The following is a 26,218-nucleotide window of genomic DNA, read 5'->3' as shown; positions in this document are numbered from 1 at the left end:
GAGGCGGGAGGGACGTCTGGAGCATCCAGGCGGGCGTCCTGGATAGCACGCCCAATGGCCGTGTCCACGTCAGAGGCGGAGAGGCGAGCCGCCTTGGCCTTGACAGCTCTTGCGAGCATGGCGGAGTACTTGGTTTCCTTGGCAGCAAGGCGTGCGCTCCGGCGTAACTTGTCCTTGGAGACAGAGCGATCGCGAGCAGACCTGCGACGCTCCTTGCGAGCAGTGCACTCATGGGTGTCTAGATCGTGTAGAGGGAGAGCTGTGTCCGGCGCAGCAGGGTCTGAGTTATAGTTTGTAGCAGGAGTCGGGGTTGAAGGAATTAAAGACGGAGGGGGAGAGAGTTACCGTTGGCACGTGAAGATTCTCCGACGGAGAATGTGAAGGTGGACGGCGCTGGGAAAGCTGGGGCGGCCGGAGCGACGAGGGCAAAGGCCGACGTGTCGGAGGGGAGCACGTGGCCCGCCACCACGCCGGCCCCCACGTCAACAGGAGGAGCAGGAGGGTCAACGGCCGCCACCCTGGGCAGCGGGCGGATGACAGGTGGAGCCAGGGCCGCCACCACGGGTGCATGCACCGCGTCCAGGGAGTCCGAGGTAACAGCGTGCAGGAGGGGGGCGTGCATGCCTTCTGAGCCGACCGAGTCGTCGTCAGAGACGGCAAGCGGGTCACGTGCAGACCCGGGAGGGGGAAGGACAGCCGACAGGGTGGGGTCGCTGCTGGCGCCACCAGGAGAAGCAAGGAGGGCACGTGCGTCAGGAGAGAGGCGGCGGGCAACCAGCCTGGTCCCGCCGTAGGTGGGGTCCGCTCGCCAGCCCGCCCTGACGGCAGAGACCACCGGAGCGAAGTTTTCAGGTGAGAGCGGGTATTGACTCCTTTGATTCGCATCAAAAAAATTCTTAGTGAGACTTCGCCCAACCTTCAATTTTTTTCGTGGTCCACCTTTGAGTAGAGTCATACTACAGGTCTGTAGTACAATCTCGAGCTCATTAATGGCATATCAATGAGTGATTTGCAAAGATCTTAGCATTACACACAATCATTTATGAGAAGATTTTTCGTTAAATGTTCAGTTGAATGAACCCATCCAAGAAATCCGAAAGGGGAGAGGAACAATATAGTACAGTTATACTATAGGTGTGTAGTACAATCTTGAGCTAATAAATGACATAACTAGCCATGAACGATTTGCAAAGATCTTTGCATTACACAATCATTTATAACAAGATTTTTGGTTAAACGTTCAATTGGATGAACCCGTCCAATAAACTCGGACAAAGAGTATTTTTTTTTAAAGAACGGACAGAGAGTGTATGGCAGTAGTAGTAGTACTGTCGTACTAGTGGTGTGTAGTACAAGAATCTTGAGTTAATAAATATTGGCTTTCCTCCAAAGAAATAAAGTCAAACTTATATCCATCCATTCATTTGCCAGGGACAATACAAGAAATACCACTTCTGTCAAGGGACCAACACGCAAGATTCCCCTAAGCAGAAAACCTCTCTTTTGGAACCTGCCTTGTGCCTTCCGCCTGCCCCACGGCCCCTTGCTTATGCGTGGGCCCCATAACACGCTCTCTCGCACGGTCACACGGCCACCGTGTATATAGGGGACTGGCCTCGCCCCCACCTGCAAACCCACACCTATTGCCATGGTTCATTAAAACCTCTACCCATTTACCAATTCCGGCGAGCCCCTCCCCCTGGCGACTGTGACAAGGTACTAGTGGCCATCTTGTACGGCGGAGCGTCACTCGCGGACGTCGAGGTTCCCACGGTGACTCAGAAGGTGATGGAGGTCACTGTTTGGTCCGAGAAGAAGAAGCCTCAGCAGGGTGGAGGTGAAGGTTGGCGCTTCACGAGGCAAGGCGGGCACAGAGGACTCGGGCTGGACAACGATGAGGAGGACTTCGAGAAGTTCGAGGCCGACTCCGGGGGCTATGACTTGGAGCTCAGGCACAGTAGGGTGACTGAGAAGGATGAGGACGACGAGGTCATCAAGATCAAGCCCTTTGCCGCTGTCAAGAGGTCCCTCTCCCAAGGTATCGACCCCGGGTCACTTGGACTAGTTTGTAATCTACGTATCATTACCTTTAGCGATTCACTATGTATTACCTTCATCTTAGTTTATATAGTCTACATCGTATTTTGGGTCAAAGTTTGACCAGATAATTAACTAGTAAAATGTTAATGCATGTCATAAAAATTAATATTGTTGGATTCTCATATCGACAAGTGTGGACTGGGTGTTGCATATTTGGTTCATTGTAACCTCAAAAGGTCACCACGCAAAATATAGCTATTCATGAGTCATACTAAATCAGATTTGTTTAATAAATTGTAAATCATATTGTCATTTCATCGTAATGTTTCCTCCCATTTGTAAGTGTTGTTTCAATAGTATTATGATAAGGTTCGAGAACTAAAATAAATACCTTATCATGTCTATTATGTAGTGACCTCAGAAAATATACTACTATGTTACTGAGATTCTAATTAGATTTATTGTACGACATGTAATATTTCAAAGTCAATTGTGTAAACACCCAGAGTATGTGCAGTCAAAGCCAGCAAAAGAAGACAATTTGTTTAGTTAATTTGAGCAATGTACTTTACATTTAAGGCATAATCTTCGACATTCTATTTTTCTTAATAAATCAATGTCTCTAAAACATTGTATGCACTATCCCGTGCAAATGCACGGGTTAACAACTAGTTCTTTTAATTCCGGACCATTTGTTATTCGAATATGCACATTTGTTGTATGCGAGAATTATTGTATTCTATGAGGTTAAAAAATTAATAAGTTTGATATTTATTACCTTTTTTATTTACATTATGTTGTCTGAAATCATGATTTGCGGTATGGTTTTGTGATACCAAGGGTATCAGGTGGAACAGATGCTGCAAACCGATACCACAAAAATTTGAGGGGGGGGGGGGGGGGGGGGGGGTCGTAAGCAACTCCTGGATAGGATGCGAAGCCCGCGGCGACTATATCTAGCCTTGAGTGAGACCCTAGGTTGTCTCGCTGAAGCGGCTACAGTAGTCGGGGTGGCCCATTTCGCGCATAGTTAACAAAACGAGAAGAAAAAAGGGAGAACGAGGGATCAAACCGTGGAGCTCCCGAAAGACAGCGAGCGCTGCTAGCCATTGCGCCCACCAACTGTTTGTGTTATGTAGCGGGGGCTCGACCTACTTGTTTTCTTTTTTCGTTTTCTTTTCTTTCTTTTCGTTTTATTTTTTCTTTTTCTTCTCTAGTTTCTTCATTTGTTTCTTTAGGTTTTTATTTTCTTTTTTTCTTTTTTGTTTTTTTGTTTCTTTTATTTTTCATTTCTACATTTTTTGTATATATCAACAAAAAAATTCTAATATACGTTTAACATTTTTCTAATACAAATTTAACACTCTTTTAATACATGGTCAACATTTTTATACAATTTTCAAATGCTTGATTAACATTTTTTAAGTGCAATTTTACCATTTTTTTAACACATGGTCAACCTTTTTTGTGTAAACATTTACATTTTCCAAATGCTTGATTAACATTTTTGAAATACTTGTTCAACATTGTTTCAAATGCTTGATTAATATTTTTATATACATGATAAAATAGAATAATCTTTTTTAATACATGGCCAACATTTTTTCTATACATTGGTTGATCAACATTTTACAAATAGTTGTTCAACATTTTTTTCAAATGCATGATTAACATTTTAATATATGATCAAATAATTTCACCTTTTTTAATACATGGTCAAGATTGTTTCTATACATATTTAACATTTTTCAAATGCTTGATCACCATTTTTGAATTACTTAATCAACATTATTTTTCAAATACTTGATTAACATTTTTAACTACATGATAACAAAAAATCATCATTTTTTAATACATGGTCAACATTTTTTCTATTTCTATACACATGTAACATTTTTCAAATATTTGATCAACGTTTTTCAAATACTTGTTCAAAAAAATTCAAATGCTAGATAAGCACTTTTAAAATACATGATCCTATTTATTATACACATAATTTAAACATTTTCGTACTTGTGATAAACATTTTGATTATACACATTTAACATTTTTGAAATGCTTGGTCAACATTTTTCAAATGTTATTTTTTAGAGTTTTTTTGTAATATATATGTTTAGAATATTTTAAAGTATAAACAAAATAAAAATAAAGAAAAAACGAAATATAAAACGTAAAAAAGGAGGTTGTGGCCTCCCACGCTCCTGGGCCGGCTCATCTCGGTCTCCCCTTCAGTGAGAGGGTTCCTACCCTCTCGCTGAAGGCAAGAAGATAGGGGCGCCCGTGCGTACCGGTCAATGGCAATCCTTCCTTCGGTCGGCATCAGAGTGCTTTACAGGCCCAAGAGCAAAACTTTGGGCCGGTCAGGAGTCATGAGAGCCCAGCTGGGCTGGAACGTCTCTCAGCCCATCAATCTGGCCAGGCCCCCTGAGAAGCAGAAGGTGACCCAGCGTCTCGCTGGTGGTCAGCAGTGGGCCTTCAGGGCTACGGTTTAGCAGGATCGGAGACTGGCTATGGCGGGCACATGTATCGATGGCATCACTGATCGATGGCATGCAAGGGCTTTGGCTCCACGTCTGTTGACAAGGCAGGACCAGTAGGGGCATGGTACAGATCGTCATCCATGGATTCAGGAGCATCGAGTAGTGTGCCTATCATTGGCAGGGCCATCTGCACTTCTGCAGCTCTACCCTCTCTTCTTGTATGGTGATGGAGGCAGCAGAAGGAGCATGCTGCTCGTGGGCGGCCAAATTCGCATTTTTTACCCTTTTTCGAAACTTCACTACGATCTGACCCCATTTAAAAAAAATCAGAATCTGACCCTTTTCCTACCGCCCTTGGCCTTGGCGGTAGCATATCAAATCCTACCGCTAGGGTCTCTGACGGTAGGACTTACCCGCGTCGTCATGCCCGTTCAGTGTGAAAAAGACGCTATCGCCATTGTCCTTGGTGGTAGGTTCTTCACCGTTGTTTATTGCATGCATCGCCATATAAAAATTGCATGCATGTCCCTACCGCCAAGGACCTTGGCGATAGGGTGTTTTTCGCGCCGAACGGGCGTGACGGTGTAGGTATGTCCTAAAACCAGTGGCCTCGGCAGTAGGATGTGCTACTCTGCCGCGAAAGATAGTAGAAGGAAAAAGGATCATATATGAATTTTTTACAAAGTGGGGTTAGATCGTGGTGAAGTTTTGGAAAAAAAGTCAAAACACTGAATGTGGCCCTCTTGGGTGGCACTGGATGGGCAACTCCATCACGTGGATGAGAGGAGCCGCATCAGCGTCAGCATGCAATAGACTATACATAAGTTTATCTGTTAGATTTAAAATTGCCCGTTTGCTTGCACAATTTCTGCCGTATAGGTGACATAAGAAAAACCTTTTTGATATTCTTTGGGACAACACTGATTTTATGTATTCACTTCGAGCTTATGGCAACATGTAACAGATTTGATTTTTTTTTCATAGTAGCTGCATGATCATTTGGAGTTGCTTTTATGTGTTTTTAGCGATGCTTTTTCTATGCGTACTTGTTAATTTCATACAGATGTATTTTATCTTGTATAAATACTGGTGCAACTATTTCGTGATTCTAGGATCTATTCCATTTCAGTGCATTCTTAAATCATTACCTTTTCTACCTTTTTCGATGTGAGCAGCCACGTGAACAAAGTATACATTTCACTTGATTTGGTTGGTGTTACTAGAACCTTCGCCAAATTGGTGGTCTCATGTCAATGTCATGTTAGGTCCTTGATTTGACAATCACATATGTAGTGGACATCACCGTCTTAAGATGAGCATGCTATTGTTACTCACCAATCACGTGGCGGTATTTACCCAGGTAGTTTCCACGAAGGCAATTTTTTTTATTTACGTGGAGGTTTAGTTATTCTTGTCCACAGTTTACGAGGAAGTGTGTCCCTATTGTAATCAGGTTTCACTCAAGAACTAGTTGACACTTCCATGCTCTTCTCAAGCACCTACTTCTACTTCTACTAAAAAGAGGAGCCCATGGCTCAGGCTCGAGATGGTAGCAAAGCGTGGCGTGAATACGGGCTCTGAGCGTGTAGCTCCATAGCTACACCCAGTGCACATTAACACCAAAATAATTACAGTGAATTCTGCTACCATTGCAGGAGAAGCCACCCACAACTCCTCCTCCTCCTCCGGAGCCACCCGTTGCACCATGTAACGCCTGAATAATTAAGCTACAGTAATCACACACTAATGTGCCATGTCATCACAATTAATTTTCTAAACTTCACTTTAACCCAGCCCGCTTTCAAATTCAAATTTAAAATAACTCAAATAATTATTTCTTCAAAAGATAAAACAAAAATGTCCTATGGGTTGCAAAAATTCACAAACTAATTGCCATAAATAAAATATTGTTGTTTAAATTATAAAAATGCCCCTAGGAATTAAACAGTGGACAGCAACACCTTTTCAGCCCATTTAAATTGCAACATAAATAAAATGAATTCAATTTGCCCCCAATTTTTTGTGCCACCTAATATTATTATTCTTGATTTATGTGCAAAGTTTCTTAGTTAACAAAAACCATTTAGTTGTTAAAACTAAATACAAAATAGTGTTAAAGAGGAAAACAGAAAATTTAAAAAGAAAACAAATGGAAAAAAGGAAAATAAACCCCCACTGTCGCTGGGCGTTGGCCCACCTGGGAAAAGCCAGGCAGGCCGGTCCAACTAGCCGCCCCCTCCCTCCTCTGTTCACGGGAGGAGATGTGGGCACCGACGATGGCCGCCACGGTCGTGCCAGTCACCATGGCGCCCATCTGCGCCCCCCCCCCCCCCCCCGATGTCTATAAGGGACACTACCCCTCACCCCCGAAACCCTTGCATCTACATCATCGCGCCCCTCACCCTCCCGCGACGGATTCCAGCTGCGCCAGAGGCCACCGCGCCGCCCGTCGTCGCCCATCGCCGTTCGTCGTCGACCACCGCCTTCCCGACTCCTCCCCAAGCCCGCCTCGCTCACCTATAGACCCCCTGTGAGCAACCTCTGTCTCCCTCCCCTATTTCTCCTCTTCCCATCGCCCTCCTGGCCCCGCCATAGACGACGCCCCCGAACGCCCACGCTCTCCTGGTCACGCCCGCTTGGCGATGGCCGCGCCCACCTTGCCTTGCGCACGTTCGCCGCGCTCCGCCTGCGCCCCTGGCCGCGTCCGGCCACGCACGCCGTACCCTGGCCGCGTCCTGCGCGTGCCCCGCCGCTGGCTGCTGCTCCCCCTAGCCCGCGCTGGCTGCTGCTGCCCGCTCCGTCCTTGGGCCCACAGCTGCTCGCCCCTCGCCCCCCTCGCCCTGCCCACTCACTGCTGCTCCGGTCCCCGCGTGCGACCGCCCCTGCTGCTCGCGCATGCCCGCGTGTAGCCGCGCAAGCCGCGCGCCCGGCCCACTCGTCGCCCCTGCTCCCGCACTGCTGCTCACTACGGCGGCCGCCAACGCTGCTACTTCTGAGCCTGCAGCTGGCCCCGGCCGCCCCGCCTCCGCCGCTCGCCCTCCGCTCCTGGCCGCGCACTCAGCCATGCCCGCCCCCGGCCGGAGCCCGCCGCTGCTCCTGGTTGTGGCCGCCAGGGTCCTCTGCTCCCATGCACGCCCAACCGCTGGAAAGTAGCGGTTGTGCCCCTGACAAGCGGGACCCGCCCCTATAAATAAAAATATGGAATGAAAAATATATAGATGAATAAATGATTAGTAATATACTTAATAAACATAAACTTAATTAGTTCAACTATCTAATTAGTTAGTTAATTAACTCAAAAAAAAACTGACATGTGGGTCCCCTGCCCAGTTGACCAGTCAACTGGTCGACAGTTGACCTGGTCAGCGGGGCCCACTGTTAACCTTTGGTGGCCCTGTTGTGTGCACTCTGCTGGGTGCACATAGCAATTTCATTTTATTTTTGAATTAATAATAAATAGCACATATGCCCAACGGGAGAAAAAATAATATGCATTTAAAGTTAGTGAGAATTATATGTGCAAGCAAAACCCTATGTGCACGTGAAAATGAAACATTTACCTTCTCGGTTTCGTCGGGTGTGAAGTAATCAATCTGCTATTTTAATTGATTGATTGAGGGCATTTAAGAGTTATGTTATGTCATCGTACGCCAGAGAAGGCCATGAATTATTCAATCTATGTTTCCTTTTAATTGAGGAGATTTTAAGGTATGAAGTTTCTGAATATTGTTGAAAACATGAACCATTTTTTAAATCCTGAACTGGTTTTCGAAAATTATGTACACTTTCAGAAAAACACGAGAAAATGTGAAAGAGGAACACCTTTTAAAATTCACATTTTTTTAAAACACCAACATTTTGCATAAAAACATGGAAATTATTTGAATTTGTGAACATTTTTATTAAAACGGGAACATGTGTTAAAAATTCATAACATTTTTCAAAATTGTGTATCTTTTATACCCGAACACTATTTTGAATTGTGAATATTTCACTAAACAAACAATATTTTTTGAATTTGGAGCATTTTTTAAAATATCATTTTCTTTTTAGAAATCTCGAACAATTTTGCAAAGCAATTTTTTTTTGAGAAAATGGCAAACTTATTTCAAGTTCCAAATATTTTTCAAAATAGAAGCTAAAATTTGAAATTCTGAACAGTTTCCACAAATTTTGTTTTTTTAATTGTGAACTTTTTTTGAGTATATTTAATTTATGAAATAAATTATATAAGAAAAATAAAGTTGGAAGGGAAAAAAGAGATGAGGGAAGGAGAATAAAAATAGAAGTAAAACACAAAAAGAAAGAAAAATGAGCAACCCATTATTGGTTATCCTGTGCGAAGGTTCGACTATTTATCGCCCAGTGCGGAAAAGTAGAATTTTTTCACCTCCATGGAAAGAAAAATAATTGGGTTAGCTTCGCTGGGCCGCAGCCATGGAAGAAATTATGGAAATCATTTTTTTTCTAGCAGGCGAACACATAAGAATTTAGTACCACCTCGGATAAGAAAAAATTGTTAATGAACGATGAAAAACTTGAGGAAACACACATTGCTTTATTAGTTAAATAATAATTACAAAAAATGATTAAAACTTTGGAATTTATTATAAAATAATTCGTAACTCGGATGAAAATAATTTATATATGAAAGGTGCTTAGAAAAACTTGATGATTCCGAATATCCTCTCCGTTCATTCGTCACGTGCCCCTAGCGTAGCAAACATGGAACCATCCCCCTCTGTTTCATCTGTCCGGAAAATGCCAAACACCGAGAAAACATTTCCGGATGATTTCCCCCTTCGCCGGTAACGTGTAGTACTGCGCTAGATCACCCCTAGCACAACGTATTGCTATGTTATGCTTTTGTGATGCTTGTGTGCTCTGCATTTGTTGTTTCTTCCCCCGCTTCTCTCTGGTAAACCCCGAGACCGATGCTGCCCCTGTGATCGAGTACGTCAACGACGACCCTTATTCCTTTTCAGCAGAGCTTCCAGGCAAGCAAACCCCCCTTGATCATTCCGATATCGCCCATTCCATTCTCTCGCATGCTTGCATTAGATTTTGCTACTCTACTTGATTGCTCATAACAGATGCATAGCCTGCTTTTGTAACCTGCTATACCTACCTGTTTAACCTGAACTGCTTAGTATAGGTTGGAGAGTGTCCATCAGTTACCCCTCACCTTGTCCTAGTTTCCCCTGCTTTAGGTTCGATGACTCGATCATCATGATCGACGTCCAGAGCCCCCTTGATGACACGGACACACAGTTACCTTTACATGTAGCCCTCGTGTACTGTTATTGCAGGACTGAACGGATAGGCGGTACCAGCCCGGTAGAAGTGGACCAGAGTTCCCAACAGTCTCTGGATAGTCGGGTTGACCTGAAGGGTACCCGCGAGATAAAGACGAGGCACGGCCGGGCAGGAAGACCGCCCCGGAGTGGGATGGGCTAGCCCTTGCCGTATTTCCTCGATACGGGGCGACGGGGTCACATGATCGTGAGTCTCTGCTCGTCTCCGCGAGCTCTCAATACACTAAGGATTTGGGTATTTGGTCTGAGTTGGCCACTGGCCTATACGCACTAAACGCCAGGCGGGATCTAAACTCTCGATCCAGTGACCCCCAATTCCAACTGCTCATTCCCACTACGTCGGGCTTCCACCAACCGTTGCTCATAATCCCTTGATGCCTCCAAGAAGCCACCCATCGGAGGAGACTATGTTGGTGCCATAATGACCGCCCATATCACTTGAATTTTAGACTCATTTCTCTAAAATAATCAAAATTTAAATGCTATATATGGTACCCAATGGATACCCATTGGATACAGGATACCCGATGGATATGGACATGGGTATCAATTTATGCCCATGGGTATTGAAGTGGGTGGGTATAGAAAGTTTCTATGGGTATGGATTTGGGTAGAAGGAGGTTGTACCCGCCCATACCCTACCCATTGCCATCCCTACCCATACATGATAGCCGGTCAGAATCGGGATTGCCCGGGTCCGGGCCAAGCCTCCGCGTCCAGGCAGGTCGGCAGGACAACCACTACGTGTCCGAGCGGACCAAGCCCTCCATGGTGCCCTCTATATAGCGGGGTGGACGTAGTGCCGACGCACGCGGGCGTTGCACCACGCGTGCCACACATGCGTAGCACATGGGGACCAATGAAACAGCCGGAAAAAGGCCCTGCGCGCGAGCTACTACTGCCATGCGCCCCCACCTGGCGGGACCGAACTATCCCAACGCAAGGCAAAGGCGCCGATAGGCGGGTCTGACTGAATTGTTGTGCGCAGGGCGGAAAACGAAAAGGTACTCTGTTATACTCCCTCCGTTTCTAAATATAAGTTTTTATAGAGATTTCACTACAAACTACATACGGATGTATATAGACATATTTTAGAGTGTAGGTTCACTCATTTTACTTTGTATATAGTCCATAGTGTAACCTTTAGAAAGACTTATATTTAGGAACGGAGGAAGTACTTTAAAGGAGTAATAAAATAATGCAACATGCAAAGAAGACAATCCCTAGCTTAAAAGTTCCTAACAAACGAATCACCCACAACAATCTAACCCACCAAAGGCTCGGCCCAACAAACAAATGATGTCATATTGGTTGTGACATAACTCATTCACACATCTAGACTTGTCGTAGACAAACCCATTCATATAACTTACGTGTATAATGATGACGCCAATGATTTCACACACATGCTACAAACTCAATGAAGTAGTGTTTCCAGAAATAACTCGGTGGACTAGTGGCCATGAGTGATTTGCAAGGATGAATTAGAGATCTTCCCTTAATATCTTTATTGGAAAATGCTAGTGAGTACAACACGAGTATAATATAGTAGTACATGAGTGTCGTACAAACTTTTTCTCAGGGGAGAAGTGTGGTACAATCTTGAGCAATTAAATGGCGTGCTACTAAAGATAAATAACCAATTATCCACCCATTCATTTCCTAGGGGCATTACTAGAAATACCACTTCTCTCAAGGGGCCGGCACAAAAGATTCCCCCGAATGGAAATGCTCGCTTCCGGATCCTACATCATGCCTTTCACCCGCTCCATGTCCCCTCACCGATGTGTGGGCCCCACCACGGAAGCCCTCGCAAGGGTGAAGTTGTCATGTGCCTCCACGTATATAGGGGACTGTCCTCAACCCCATCTGCCAACCTACACACCCGCTTCCCCCACTTCATTAAAAAATCTGCCATTTTCAGTGAGGCTCCATTCCCTCAATGACTACGATGAGGTACTAGCGGCCATATGCGGCGGTGTGATCCTCGCGAACCTCAAGACGCTCGCGGTGACGTGGAGGGTGACGGAGGCAGCGCGGTGACTTGAGAAGAAGAAGCCCCGACAGACGACACATCCTTGGGCTCAGCAAGTTTGGGAGCAGGCTCAGGATGGAGAACCACTACGAGGGGTTAGAGGTTGAATCCGGGGACTCCGACTTGGAGCTCGGGCGTGATGGGGTGGCTGATAAGGATAACAACCACAAGGTTGTGGAGATTAAGCCGTTAGCTGCCGTCAGGATGTCCCTCTCCAAAGGTATCGGTCCCATATCGTGATAACTGCTTTTAATCCGTGTATTAGGGTTAGTTTTCATCCTGTTTGCTGTAGAACATATTGTACTACAATTTCTTCTTCTTAGGTAGGACACAAAGGTTTGAAACCGCATATAAGCCTGGCCACAATAGACATTTTCTATTATCATGTGGTTTACACTATGTTTCCTGGTTTTGTGTGGTTTAAGCTTGTATATTTTTTTAATTTCACGCGATTTACACTCCTTTTCTCTCTGTAAATTGAGTGCCGACAAAAATTCATGTATTGATCCCATGGTAACAATGCAATTTTTGCATCAACCAACCGATAAAGACTTGCGGCCCCATTGTTAGGTAGGACAAAGGTTTATAAGCCATGTGTATTGTTAAATCTTGGATATTCATAAAATTTTGTATTTATGGTTTGCAAAATGTTAGATCTCCATACACATGGTTAGTTCAAGGATGCGATGAGAAATTTGCAATGCTAACTTACAATTTATATAACTACCATATGATAATGCTGTCAATTGCACATGAAGTACATGCAAGTAACTAAATGGAGTAACTTTTTGTTTCTTTGAGAACAATGGAGTGACTAGCTATAGGTGATGTACAAAAATTCTAAAGTTATACACAATCAATTATGAGAAGATATTGGTTCAACTTTTGGTTGGATGAACTCATCCAATAAACCCAGACGGAGGGAGTATGACAGTAGTAATAAAGCCATACTATAGGTGTGTACTACAATCTTGAGCTAATAAATGAAATAAGTAGCTATGAATTATTTGCAAGTATCCTAAAATTACATACAATCATTTATGAGAAGATATTGGTTAAACATTTGGTTGGATGAACCCGTCCAATAAACTCGGACGGGCGGAGTATGACCGTAGTAGTACACTCATGCTAGAGGTGTGTAGTATAATCTTGAGCTAATTAATAAATAGAGTAAGTAGCTATGAGTGATTTGCAAATACCTTCGCATTACACACAATCATTTATGAGAAGATTTTTTAGCATTACACACCATCATTTATGAGAAGATTTTTGGTTAAACGTAGGTTGGATGAACCCGTCCAACCTACACAGACGGACAGTGTACGACAGTAGTAGTACAGTCATACTATAAGTGCGTAGTTCAGTCTTGAGCTAATAAATGAAGTAACTAATTATGAGTTATTTGTAAGGATCTTAAAATTACATACAAACATTTATGAGAATATATTAGTTAAACGTCCACGGGGGAGGGGCGATGACTATGAGAAGATATTGGTTAAATGTCACAAGTGTGTAGTACTATCCTCACGACCCTCAAGCCGCCGACGGTGATGCGGAGGGTGGTGGAGGCGGTGTTGTGGCCTGATAAGTAGAAGCCCTGGTGGTGTGGTGGCGAAAGTCGAGGCTTCATGGGGCTAGGCGGGCTTGGGGTCGAGCTCGGCTTCGACAACGACGATGTGGGCTTCAAGGCCAATTTCAAGGAATTAGGTTAAGGGCTAGGCCATTTTTGTTTCTCAGCCATGTTTGCCTGATTAGGCTGGTAGGCTAGTTTCGGCACTATTCCTTCAGAGAATCAATTTTGGTTGCTAGGTTGTCGATCTTGTGATTAATATTTTTTCGTGAGATTTGATGGTGATTCTTATGTTTACTATTTATAGTCAAAAGGGATTGAAAATCTACAGAGAAGGGGTTGAATTTCTCTGTTTTGTATGGAGGTCTTGGCCTTTTGGGTTGTTGCCTTGTTTTAGATGGTTGTAGATTTGCATGGGGATTTTTCTATACTTGGTTCAATTCTCAGTCTGAAGGATTATTCTGGTAATTGTTGAGTCCTACTAGAAAACAATCCTTGATTTTGCATCGTCGATAATGAGATTTTTGTCAGGTGGTCGATAATGAGATTTGTAGATTAATAATTATAGAATGATGGCAAAGGTATATATTATGTGTTTGTTTATCAGAAACAGGATTTCTATAAGTTGTGATTTACCTTTTTTGTGGGTGACTAATGCTTTTACCCAAACCTAAAGAGGATTGCACCCATGATGGTTCATTGTTCATAATAATTGTGATATCATACATATGAATTCATGTTCATGATGACATTAATTACTTTTTGTGAGACAAGCTTGTCTTTCTTCCTCTCTCTTAGCAATGACATCGATCTTCCATTGTAGATGACTTAAGCACCATGACTACTACTGATTTTGATGGTCCTACACAAAGGTCAGCAAAAAGGAAGAGCAAGAACCAATTCATGGGTATCCGGCAGCGCTCCCGGGCTAGGTGGGGTGCGGAAATTAGAGATCCTATCAAGGGTGTCCGTCTCTGGCTTGGTACTTTCAACAGTGCTGAAGAAGCTGCAAGAGCTTATGATGTTGAAGCATGCAGGATCCATGGCAAGAAGGCAAAGATTAACTTTCCAGAGGAACCAAAACTTCCTCAGAAGAGTCGTGCTCCCCCTGCTTCTCCCAAAGTACCGAAGCCAAGTGCAGCACATGAACATAGTTTCATACCAGCATTCAACAACCTTGTCAACCAAAATGCTTTTTTCTACCCATCTGCTCACTTTGCATCAAAGCAGCCGCTTGTTCAGCCTGAGAATGTGCCATTTGTTCCTCCAATGAGCACTATTGCCCCTGTTGAAGCTCCTGTTATGAATATGTACTCTGACCGGGGAAGTAACTCCTTTGGCTTCTCTAAGTTGGGTTGGAAGTATCACACCAAGACTCCTGATATATCATCCATTGCTCCCATTTCTACCATTGTCGAAGGAGCAGAACCTGTGCTTGTCAAGAATAACACCTACAACTCATTGGTGCCTCCTGTTATGGAGAATAATGTTGTCAATTTTGAACCTTGGATGAGATATCTTATGGATGATAGAGTGGATGAGATGATTGATAGCCTACTGAATTTTGATGTGCCTCGAGATGTCGTTAGCAACAGGACCTTTGGAGCTTCGATGCCATGCCCATCAGTGGCCAATTTTTCTGAGGGAAGCAAACCTTGTATATCGGGACAAAGGGTAAGCCTTCAATTTTGGATGTTCAGTCCAAGATGATAATCTTTTCATTGCTCTGAACTTTTTGTTCTGTGTTTCAGGAATAAGGCTATGAAGATTGGAAAGCACCCTATTGTCCCCTCCGTCTAGCATATGCTTATGTCCAAGCTTAGATGCAAAAATGTTGCATCACAATTCTCTATTGTAATCGACCCATTACCTAGTTGACTGTCGCTATGTGGCAACCATTTATAAGTCCGATGAACCGTTGTCTTGTCTTTCGCCAACTTTTATGTCGTCGCTACCATTTCTGAATGTGAAGAACATGAATCTGTGTCCAGTTTGCTTTAATCTGTGCACTTCTTCGCATTTCCTTTCCTTCTGGATGTTTATTTATTTTTGGAGATAAAAGTAGCTTATAAGCTACCATGTTTATGTAAGCCGAGTAGCTTATATTGATTTTCAATACACGGCTTATATTGAATTTGGCATCAAGTTTGCTTTAATATGTGCACTTGATTGCCTTTTTCCTAGTTCCGGAGTACTAGATTTACTAATCTTTGATACTAGATGTGTATGTGTGATCATACGTGGAGTCATTCCTTCTATATGTAGTTCTTCTCACCGATGTAGTTAACTTACACAAACATTTAGTGCACCTAATTCAAGATTTGATGGATCTGTTCCATTTCAGTGCATTCTTGATTTATTGCTATAACCTTCACAAACTTTCAATGCATTTTAATTCCCTCAACACCTCTCAATGTGAGAAGACAGGTGAACCACATATATGTTTCACTTGATTTATTGCCATAACCTTCACCAAATTGGAGGTCTCATGTCACTATCATGTTAGGTCCTTGATTTGATTTAACGTCAGCATAAGTAGTGCATGTCGCCTTCTTACGATGAGCATGTTATTATTACTCGACAGTCACATGGAGCTCATCATAGATAGTTTCCATGGAGGCTATTTTATTACTCACATGGAGGTAGGTTTTCATTATCCGCGGACTATCAGGAAGCAGGTCCCTTTGGTGATCAGGTCTCTGTAAAGAATTGGTTGTCACTTACATGGTTCTCTGACACGTATAATTCTACATAAAAGGAGAAGGTGAATGACTCATGGTCGAGATTAAATCAAAGTGAGGTATGAATACAACTTCCATGCGAGTGCTTTTACAGCTACCAACCGTGCAAACAAGCTCCAAACTAGTCCGAGCAGGCCAATAATTACTCAAATCTTCTTGTTGTTTTGACGATTCATGGCTAGAGCTAGCTGGAAGCTGTTATGGAGAGCCAATTGTTTTCTTCCTGATGACTCCTAATTCTAGTCCAATCATACAACTATGTGGGGCTACCATTTTATCATTGCACTTGTCTTGTCCCCGTTTTAAGGACAACAATTGTGGTTTTTGAGTTCCTTGAGAAGGGCATTTTGGTGACCGGGCTCCATGGAGCCCGGAATTTTTGAAAAAAATCAAAAGTCAAAATTCACGATTGAAAAAAAACCTTAAAATATATGTAAGGATGCAAAGCTGAAATTTATATGTGTGTAAAAATTCAGGAGGAAATACCTTGAATGTACAAAAAAGTCATGGACTTTGAGGATGAATAGTACCATGTGCAAAAAAAGTCACTCAATGCATGGATGTGCTTTCTTTGCTGGTGGGTTTTCCATCCTAATAGATACCAAATTGTATTAAGCTAACAATAACAAAGTAGATTTTATTTTTCATAATATAGTTTCATTATAATGAACATATTTGATCTGTGTTGACTTTACACATTCTTAAGTGCACTATGAAAAAAATAGAAACTTGTCTTATAACACTATTCAAATTTCATTGTATGTCGAGTGTTTGTTTGTATGCCTAGAGTCAAACCACGGGCTCTCGACTAAGAGATATACTCCGAGAGTCATACTCGGAAAATTCAAGCACACGGGAACGAGATGTTGTTGTCGAGTTGAAGTAACAAAGAACACGACGAAGGAAGCATACTCAACAAAAACAACACACGCCAAGAGCTAAACACGGCAAATAGATGCCACGTGGCATGTCTGCTTGTGCTTGATTTGCCGAGACCTCAGCCCGGGCGCTCCGCATATATTCTCAACAAATAATTCCTCCCGTGTAATTTACAGCAATCGATGTATAGGCCTCATTTGTTAGTGACTGCTACTTGTGAGTTGTGTTGGGATTTTCCCCCAAAGAGGAGGGGAGATGTAGTACAATAGAGATAAGTATTTCCCTCAGCGAGAACCAAGGTTTATCGAACCAATAGGAAAATCATGCAAAGCCTCATGAACAGGACCTGCACACACAAAAGCAAATTTTTGCACCCAACGTGGGCAAGAGGGTTGTCAATCCCCTTGAATTCGTTACTTGCAAGGATCAAATTTTGTAGTGGTAGATAGATAAATTGCAAAACAAAATAAAAGAAATAAAAATGCAGCAACAATAATTTTGTTTTTATAATGTGATAAAGGTAGACCCGGGGGCCATAGTTTTCACTAGAGGCTTCTCTCGAACACATAGCATATAATGGGTGAACAAATTACTGTTGGGCAATTGATAGAAAAGCACATATTTATGACGATATCCAAGGCAATGATCATGTATACAGGCATCATGTCTGAGACAAGTAGACAAACTCCTGCCTGCATATACTACAATTACTCCACCAATCGACCGCTATCCAGCATGCATATATGGTATTAAGTTCATAAAAACGGAGTAAAGCCTTAAGCAAGATGAGATGATATAGACAAAGTAAACCCAATCAATATGAATAAACCCCATTGTTTTACCCTTAATGGCATGAATACAAATACGTGTCTTGTCCCCTTCAGTCACTGGGATATAGAGCACAACAAGATTGAACCCATTACAAAGCACCTCTCCCACTGAAGATAAATCAATATAGTTGGCCAAACCAAACGGATAGATCAGAGAGTAATACAAAGTTATAACAATCATGCAGAATAAAGTTTAGAAAAGACTCAATTACTTCTCATAAATATTCAGGTCATAAACCCACAATTCATCGGATCCCAAACAAACACACCGCAAAAGAAGATTACACTACTAGGGAAAACCTTATACATAAAATCTTATCAGTAGCATTGTCTAAAAGGACCCGCTACTGCTAATTAGCAGTAGCGCGTTCTCGCAAAGAGCGCTATTGCTATTTGGATAGTAGCAGCGTGGCCAGGTGAAAAAGCGCTACTACTATAATTGCCACACCGTTGCCGGCAGGCTAGATATAGTAGTAGCGCCCTTCGGCAAACCGCGCTATAGCTAGCAAAGTAGTAGTAGCGCGTTTTTAGGTTAAGGCACTACAGCTAAGTTTGAACTTGGCCACATAGCAGGCGCAACATAGCAGCAGCGCGAATTAATAGCAGACGCTACTGCTATGGCCAGTAGTAGTAGCGCTTGTCCCTAAGCTGCGCTACTACTAAACCAAACTTATCGTCTTCCTCCGCGCGGCCGACCCTCCCTCTCCACTCTCTCACTCTCCCTCTCCACTCTCTCCCCACGCCACGACCCCGTCGCCCGCCGCCACCAGAAGAGATCACCCGCGATCCTGCTCCTCCTCCACCGAGGTATCTCCTCCCTCCCTCCTCCTCCTCCCACCTCTCTCCCTCCTTATCCTTCCACCTCCCTCTCCCTCCCCCTCCTGCCTCCTCCCTTTCCGGCCTGCCTCGTCCGTCCTCCTCCTACCTCTCCTTCCCTCCAATCCCTCCCTCATGCCTCCTCCCTCCTTGCCTTGTTCGTCCTCCTCCTCCCTCAACCTCCCTCCTCCTGCCTCCTTCCTCCCGGTCACCTCCCTCCACCTAGCTCCCTCCCCACCACCCTCCGTCCCATGCTCATCCCTCCCTGTTCCTCCCTTGAATTTTTAGTAAAAAATTAGTAATAGAAATTAGTTAACTTAATACTTTATACTTTCTAGTTTACCTAATTAGTTAAAAAAATAGCCGGTAGAAACATGTATTGGACACTTAGTTGGAATGCTATATACAAAAAAAATTAAATAATAGAATTTTTTACGTGTAGAAAATTTTCAATATAGAAATTTATTGGAATGCTATATGAGAAATTTTTAGGTATCACATTTAGTAATAGAAGTTTATTGTAAGAAAATTTAGGTATAGCAATTATAGAAATAGAAATTTTTAGTAAGTGTTGAATAGAGTAGAACTAGGGTATTTAGTTATGTCAATCTCACATTGCCAAATTTAGAGAGAGAGAGAGACCTAGTTTCTATATTGAACCATTGTGAATGAGCGCCAATTTTGAATGCTCATGTGTGGCGAGGGTATATCAACGACGAGCCGGTCGACGACGCCCAGAAGATCACCAACGACACCCGCACACTCGACAGCCATCATTTATAGTGATTAAACATGTATATCTACTGTGGTGTACTAGCTAGTGTTGCTCAAATCTGGTGTAGATATAAACATGTATATATAGTGTTGCTCAAATAGGATATGTGCTTGCCCAAGTGGCCAAGTTGAAGGAAGGCCAGCAAGAGTGTGCGTGGTCTGTGGGCACATCCACAGAAAGAATGAGAATCTGGCTATGGTGACGATCATCCCCATGCCGGCCGGTGAGGTACACTTCGCCAATGTTAGAGAAATCCTCTCTGAGTTTCTTACTGTGCATAAGAGGTTAGGTTTTCAGAAGATTTCCAAATGTCCACTCGGTCAGGCTTTTGTTCATCTGCATAGTGTATTTGACAGGGACGAGCTCGTGTTGCAAAGCCCGCACCGATTTGATGATGTTCACATTATCTTTGAGAAACATGATGAGGGTTTGAACTGGAGAAGGTATCAACTAAATAGAGAGTGTTGGATTTTTATTGCGGGCTTTCATGCAGATCTGAGGAATAACATTGAAGTGAGTAATGCTGTGAAATCTTTTGGTACTTTTATGGAATGGGACCAGCAGCTTAGTTCTGATGCTGGCATTCTAGTAAAAGATTAGGGTTGAGGAACTTAAGGACATCCCTTCGAGCATTCTTCTTACTGGCACCATTGAATTCAGAGGAGATTCTTGGGCCTGTCCAGTGTCAATTCTGCATCAAAGATTGATTGAGGAAGGGTCAGTCGATGAAGAGCTAGTCCCAGATGGAGGGAATCCACACCCAATGCCAGAACATCAACACTTCCTCCCAAATCAGCACCACTTTTTCGGGCCTATCAACCAGCACCAAGAGGAGGAGCAGAACAACAATCCTGAGATTCAAGGAGAGCAGAACCAGGTTAACTTGGACCTGAATCTGGTCAATGTACCCATTCAGGTGGCTCCTGGCATGGATCAATGGGGACCTCAAGAGATCTTGATGCTCATTTACTTGCTTTGGCTGTTCCTGATCAAGTTATGCAACAGCCACACCAGCCTGCTGTAGCACATGAGGCTAATATGTAGCATGACAACCCTGTGATGGCTATGCAACATGTTCCTGACCAAATTGTTGCAGTGCCTGAGATACAAATGCAACAGGTTGATGCTCTTGCTGCAGAGCCAGACATGCAGAATGATGTTCCTCTTTTGGCAGACCAATATGTTGTAGTTCCAGAGATGCAAATGCAACATGCTGAAGTTTTGGCTGCAGCGCCAGTGTTTTTAGAACTTGAGGACCTCTCATATCATAATCAAGAATTAGACAGACAATTCCTTGCAAAAGATTTGTTTGATGAATTTGCTTTACTCCCAGGTGGATCTGACTTAAGGAATGAGAATGCTATTCAGAGGAATAGTGAGGAGCAGTGTCGGTTCAATATCCGGTGTATCTCGTAGTAGGGGTCCTAAGCTAGGCGTCTGGGAGCGATGGTAACATGGACACGGGGTTTTACCCAGCTTCGGGCTCTCTTGATGAGATAATACCCTACATGCTGCTTTTGATTGTATTCATATGGGTGTAGTACAGAGTATATGTATCTACCACGAGATTGTAGTAATGAATATGAGATTGTCTATTGACTAGCTTGGCCTCGGTTTATATATGCACCGTAGGCCTAGGGTTTAGAGGAGTCCTTGTCTTGGGCGCCAAGTCTTGTAGAATCCTCCTTGTATGCGGCATGGGCTATCCAAACTGGCCCAATAGTGAACCGCCATGGGGGTCCTCGGCCCGATCCAGCTGGTCGGGAGACGACGTGGTGAGTACCCCCTAGTCCAGGACACCGTCAGTAGCCCCCTGAACCGGTCTTCAAGTTGGGGACGCTCCTCGATTCTTCTAAACTGTTCTTCATCTTTGGTCGTCGGTCTTGAAAACTGGTTCAACAAATCTTCTCATCTTCGATCTCGAGGATCGCCGAAGTGCATCCGAAGAGTTTACACGTCAGGTATCCGAGGAGTCCCTTTAAGTTTCCGGCCTTTATCAATGCCCTGTTATTTTTACGCCACACAACGGGTTTGAAGTTGTTCCCGGGCGGCAGTGTCCTCTTGCATCCGAGCTCCAACGCCGGACCACATTCGAACTATCTTTTGCAGCCGAGCACCAAAGCCGGACCGCTTCCGAGCTCCAATGCCGGAATGTATCCGAGCTCCAACGCCGGAATGTATCCGAAGAGTATTGTTATAGTCGAGCTCCAACGCCGAACTGCATCCGAGCTCCAGCGCCGGACTGTATCCGAGCTATATGCCGAACTGCTTCCGAGGTGGCTCAACACGTCGGTCATGGGCTGATTGTTTGCGGATTTTATTTCCGATGCGTATAAATGTATTTGCTGACGAGATGTATTGCCAGTAGCCCTCAATGTGTCTATCGGCCTAAAATCCGAGATGCACCTGAAGGAAAACATAAAACTGCTGATCCTGGTAGCCCCTGAGACCCAGGTCGTAAAATCGGCTTGAGGATCAACTCCTAGCTCGGCAGCATACATAGGAATAGAAACGCAGTGTAAAATATTAGAGGTTATAGTGATCGGCGGACGGGCCCCTGAGAGAGGGTCGTGAGAAGTCGCCGTGATATACCAGCTTGATGCCAGATAAGTCCCATATGGTACTTATTGTCGTCCGAAGACGCGCTTGTCCATAGTTCGGTTATGCCGAACACTGAGCACTTTGAATTTTCTGCATTGAATAGGCAATGCAGTAGCCCCCGAGACACTGGTCGGGTGGCAACACCTGATTAGGGGATCGATGTGCCCCTTTAATATTTGTAAATAATGAGCGCAAAGCTCAGTATCCCCCGAGCCTTAATGTGGGCACGGGTGGCCGAATTAAGGATCGATGTCCGTTTGACAGAAAATTTTGTTGTGTTTAACACAAACTTCTCGGAAAGAGAATAAAGATCTCTTAAAAGAGTTTAGAGCTGGTCGAAATCCGAGCTCGCCAAGTTAGGCCCCAAGGGTTGTAAAAGATGGATTGCAGTAAATTGATTTTGCTTGCAATTTTTATGTGTAATGATTCTATGTATCCAAGTACTTTTCATCATTAATGCTCAAATCCGCATTGTACAAAACTTTGTTGACCGACCATCGGCTTCAACCTCCTCGGCCAGTAGCTGGGGAGTGTTTGCCCTACTTTATAAAGCCGTTATAATGGAAAAGTTTTACGGCAAACAAGGCAATCCCGTCATACGGTTTTATAAACAAAGGTACACGGAGAGATATGTTATATTACGTTTTAACGTAAGAAACATCTTCCAAAGAAAATAGTCCCACTATCAGTTCCTTTCTTTGGGTCGTCATGCTTATCATGATCATGAAAACTCACCTCCGATCAATGTGGGAGGAAAATATTGAGGATTTAGTTCGGCGAAAGTTCCCGAACTCTATGGTATTAATGAACCAAATTTTTTACTTCCGTCGTTGCCGACCAATGTGATCATTTAAGATTGCTAGCTTTCGGCTTCACCCAGTCTAAGGTACTAACTTGGATGACCCGGTAGTAACAATCACAGAGGTGCTCCCTTTACCGCCTAGCTGAACAATCGGGAACGTAGGGGTAAGCACAAGAGCTAGGCAAGCCAGCTTGGCCAAAATCTTAAGTCAAATTGATGCATATGTATGGTTTTATAACGATGATTATGGAAGGCAGCCTTTGTATATTAAATACAAACACCGATGATATGTTTATTTTGACTCCGTTGAGACCGTTTATCAGTTGAAAGTGGCCCATCGTCGGCTTCCGCCCCATTGTAGATGCTACGCAGGGTGTTTTCGCAATAACAAAACAACCCTTAGCCGACGTCTCGGTGCCCGAAGGCGGTTGTGTTAGCGGAAATGAGGCAATCAGATATGCGGGCTTTATAACTTTCACTTAGTCATAGGAGCTTTAAACTGGGGAAGCTAGCTACGAGCCCCCGGTTAGTGTTCGGCGACAGCCGAGGTCAAGCCGTAAACACTTCGGCCAATGTTATGAATGGCCCGTCATTTAACATAGTCATCGGATCGCTGACCACTTTACGCTTATTGTGACAGTCAGTTTCCGGCTTTCTCCACTGAGGTGCTTAACCATGCGAGCTGGAAGCACAATCGCAGTGGTTCTCCCTTTGCACACCTAGCCGAACAAAGCGGAACATAGGAGGCAAGCACAGGAGCCGGGCAACCCAACTATTGACCGAAGACACAATTCGAAACCGATGCATATATAGCAATATCCGAGAATGTTTTCGCCAAATCTCTAAAGGTGTCCGACGTTGCACTGCGAGACTTATGCGGGAAACACACAAATAGTTTAAAAGTGCCATAGGCTTGGAAAACCCAACAATTTAGTAAAAAGTTGACATTCGAATTAGATCAAGTGTTCGGTGCCAATCCGAAAATTGGTCAAAAAAGGGGTGCTTCTGTCGTGCATTAATTGACACATCCGATCTCAAGACCTCAAGCGGGTCAGCCCACGGCTGTAACCTCCTATCCCGAAGGCGAAGTACTGCTCGTTAGGCCAGTTTAGCGAACTAAACTCGAACGGCTTTGAGAGAGAGGCTAGGCTCCCTGGCTATTGACCACACACTCGCGTCAAAAAAAGGAGTGATAGAAAAAGATTTTGCAATGACCAAGAAGAAAACATTTATTATAAAACGGCTCATACTAATTTAAGAGCCCCCGAGTGACTTGGGCAAAAGAATTTTATGTATAATGATTGTATGTACGGAAGTACTTATATCATATCTGTGTTCACCCGAACTTTAAACGCGTCTTAACCGACCGTCGGCTTCTCCCTCTTCGGTCAAGGACCGAAAAGTGTTATGTACTCCACCTGTCGAGAATATCGACGGTGTTTCCGATAACCAGGCAATCAGGCCATAAGGCTGTAACAGACAAAGCGCGCTCAGGGAACTTATGCTATATTACCGACGAAGTGTAAGAAGCATCTTCGAAGAAAATAGTACCTCCACCGATACCTTTCTTTGGTTGCTCATTGTTACTATGAGACTTGTGCAATAGATTTTTTGTATTCATGAGTTCCATTGTATGCCGACCATGATTGAAAACAATAAGAGCGCTAGCTTTCGGCTTCACCCAGTCTGAGGTCCAAGCTCGGATGACCCGATCATGACAATCGCAGAGGTGCTCCCTTTACTCCCTAGCCGAACAATCGGGAACGTAGGGGTAAACACAGGAGCAAGGCAACCCAGCTTGCGGAACACTTAAGTCAACATGGTGCATATTGTGGCGTAATACACGAACAAGGAACGAAGCCATACAAATATAATCATATGCAAGAGGCAAGGCTTCATAAAGGAAGCCCCCAAGCAAACGGGGTATTTGAATTTGTGTGTCACAAACAAAGTTTTGACAAGGAAGTTTTCACAAACAACTTTTTGCCAAAAAAAGTATAATGCTTGGTCGAACCGAACAAAATTTAAAATTGAAAATTCTGAGCATAAAAGCGACTTAGCTAGTTAATTTGCTCGGTGTCGATGTACGGCCCGAGCATACGGTGGGACAAGGTCCCAGCCCCCAAGCCGGTCCCGAGGTGGCGGAGCGAAGAGCTCGGCACTCCGAAGTGGCGACATAGCACGGCCAATGCAGGCCCGCAGTGTGACGCCGAAGTCCCCGGCGTGGGTTAATGAAGTGATGACGAAGCCCTTGGTCCAACCGAGGTGACGTGGTACGTCGGTACGCAGAGGTGAAAGCGCTGCCCGATCCAGATCCTTTATCTGTGCACAGAAAATAGTGCAAGCCGGAGATAATAGTAATAATAATAAATTTAAGAAAAATGTTGCATAATTAATAATTTATGCAAAGTGAGTAATAAAAGACATATGGCCTGTGTGCCGAACACTCGATGAGGTAGAGCTCTCTCAACGATGCCGAAGTCCCCGAGGCAACCGAACACGTCGGTATGGCAACACGAACAACAAGGTGATCACGCGAGCTGATTTACGGCGAGTGGGACGACGACATTGGCTTGCCGAAGAGACCACGTGATGTAGTCGAAGTCGATTACCGAACCACCATGTGACCGTCGTTAATGCGGCCACCATTTGATAGACGTGCATACAGATGATGGAACAAACCAGAGTAATAATTCCTTGGAAAAAATAAACCCAAACAAGCAAAAATTACTAGGATAAATAGCACCTGGTTTATTTGTTGTAGCAATCCGAAGAAAGGTGACTCCCAAAATTGGGACTCGATCAGCACACCCATTGCCTGATGGGCGATAAAGCGACGGCATGGCGATGCTGGCAAAGGTTGGCTTGCCGAGACAAAGCCCTCGTTCCAGCTAACGTGACAAAGCTGGTCGGCTGGTGACGCCGAAGTCACCGGAGTATGTTGATGAAGAAATAGCCAAGTCCCCGGTCCAGCCGAGGTGACGGAGCAGGTCAGTGAGGAGATGTTGCAGCTGCCATGTCAGCCGAGGTGTTGAAGCAGGTCGCGTGATGGACCTCAGCTTGAAGAAGCAATAGTGCAGCCATGCTGACGCGGGTCGTGACTTGTGACGCGGTCAATGCCAGCTTGATGAAGTGACCATGCGGCGATGCCGGTGTGCCCGCTCCGTGTGATCCGTGGGGCTGCGATGTTGGTGATGATTTATCCTTCGCGATGCCGAACTCTTGTTCGGCTTGCCGAGATGATGATCGAAGAAGTTGAGCTTGGCTTAACAAAGCGGCGACGTGTCTAGCGCAGGTCGGCAGCCATGGAGCGATACTGCCGGACTGGTTTGAC

At 44.2% G+C, this 26,218-nt stretch overlaps 1 protein-coding gene across 1 annotated transcript; it reads left to right on the top strand.

Moving 5' to 3' along the window:
• The first annotated feature begins 14,266 nt into the window (after window positions 1–14,266).
• LOC109734373 (ethylene-responsive transcription factor 1-like) lies at window positions 14,267–15,501 on the top strand. The gene is made up of 2 exons (XM_040393076.2): window positions 14,267–15,114; window positions 15,192–15,501. Exons 1-2 carry the CDS (start codon window positions 14,278–14,280, stop codon window positions 15,195–15,197), a joined length of 843 nt encoding a protein of 280 aa, XP_040249010.1. The 5' UTR covers window positions 14,267–14,277; the 3' UTR covers window positions 15,198–15,501.
• Window positions 15,502–26,218: the final 10,717 nt, after the last annotated feature.

This window comes from Aegilops tauschii, chromosome 6 (genome assembly GCF_002575655.3).
Source record: "Aegilops tauschii subsp. strangulata cultivar AL8/78 chromosome 6, Aet v6.0, whole genome shotgun sequence".
Taxonomy (NCBI): domain Eukaryota; kingdom Viridiplantae; phylum Streptophyta; class Magnoliopsida; order Poales; family Poaceae; genus Aegilops; species Aegilops tauschii.
This window is presented reverse-complemented; position numbering and strand designations above follow the sequence as displayed.

Bases quoted from the DNA above. Each gene is read 5' to 3' on its own strand.
- LOC109734373 (XM_040393076.2), top strand. From the start codon at position 14,278: ATGACTACTACTGATTTTGATGGTCCTACACAAAGGTCAGCAAAAAGG.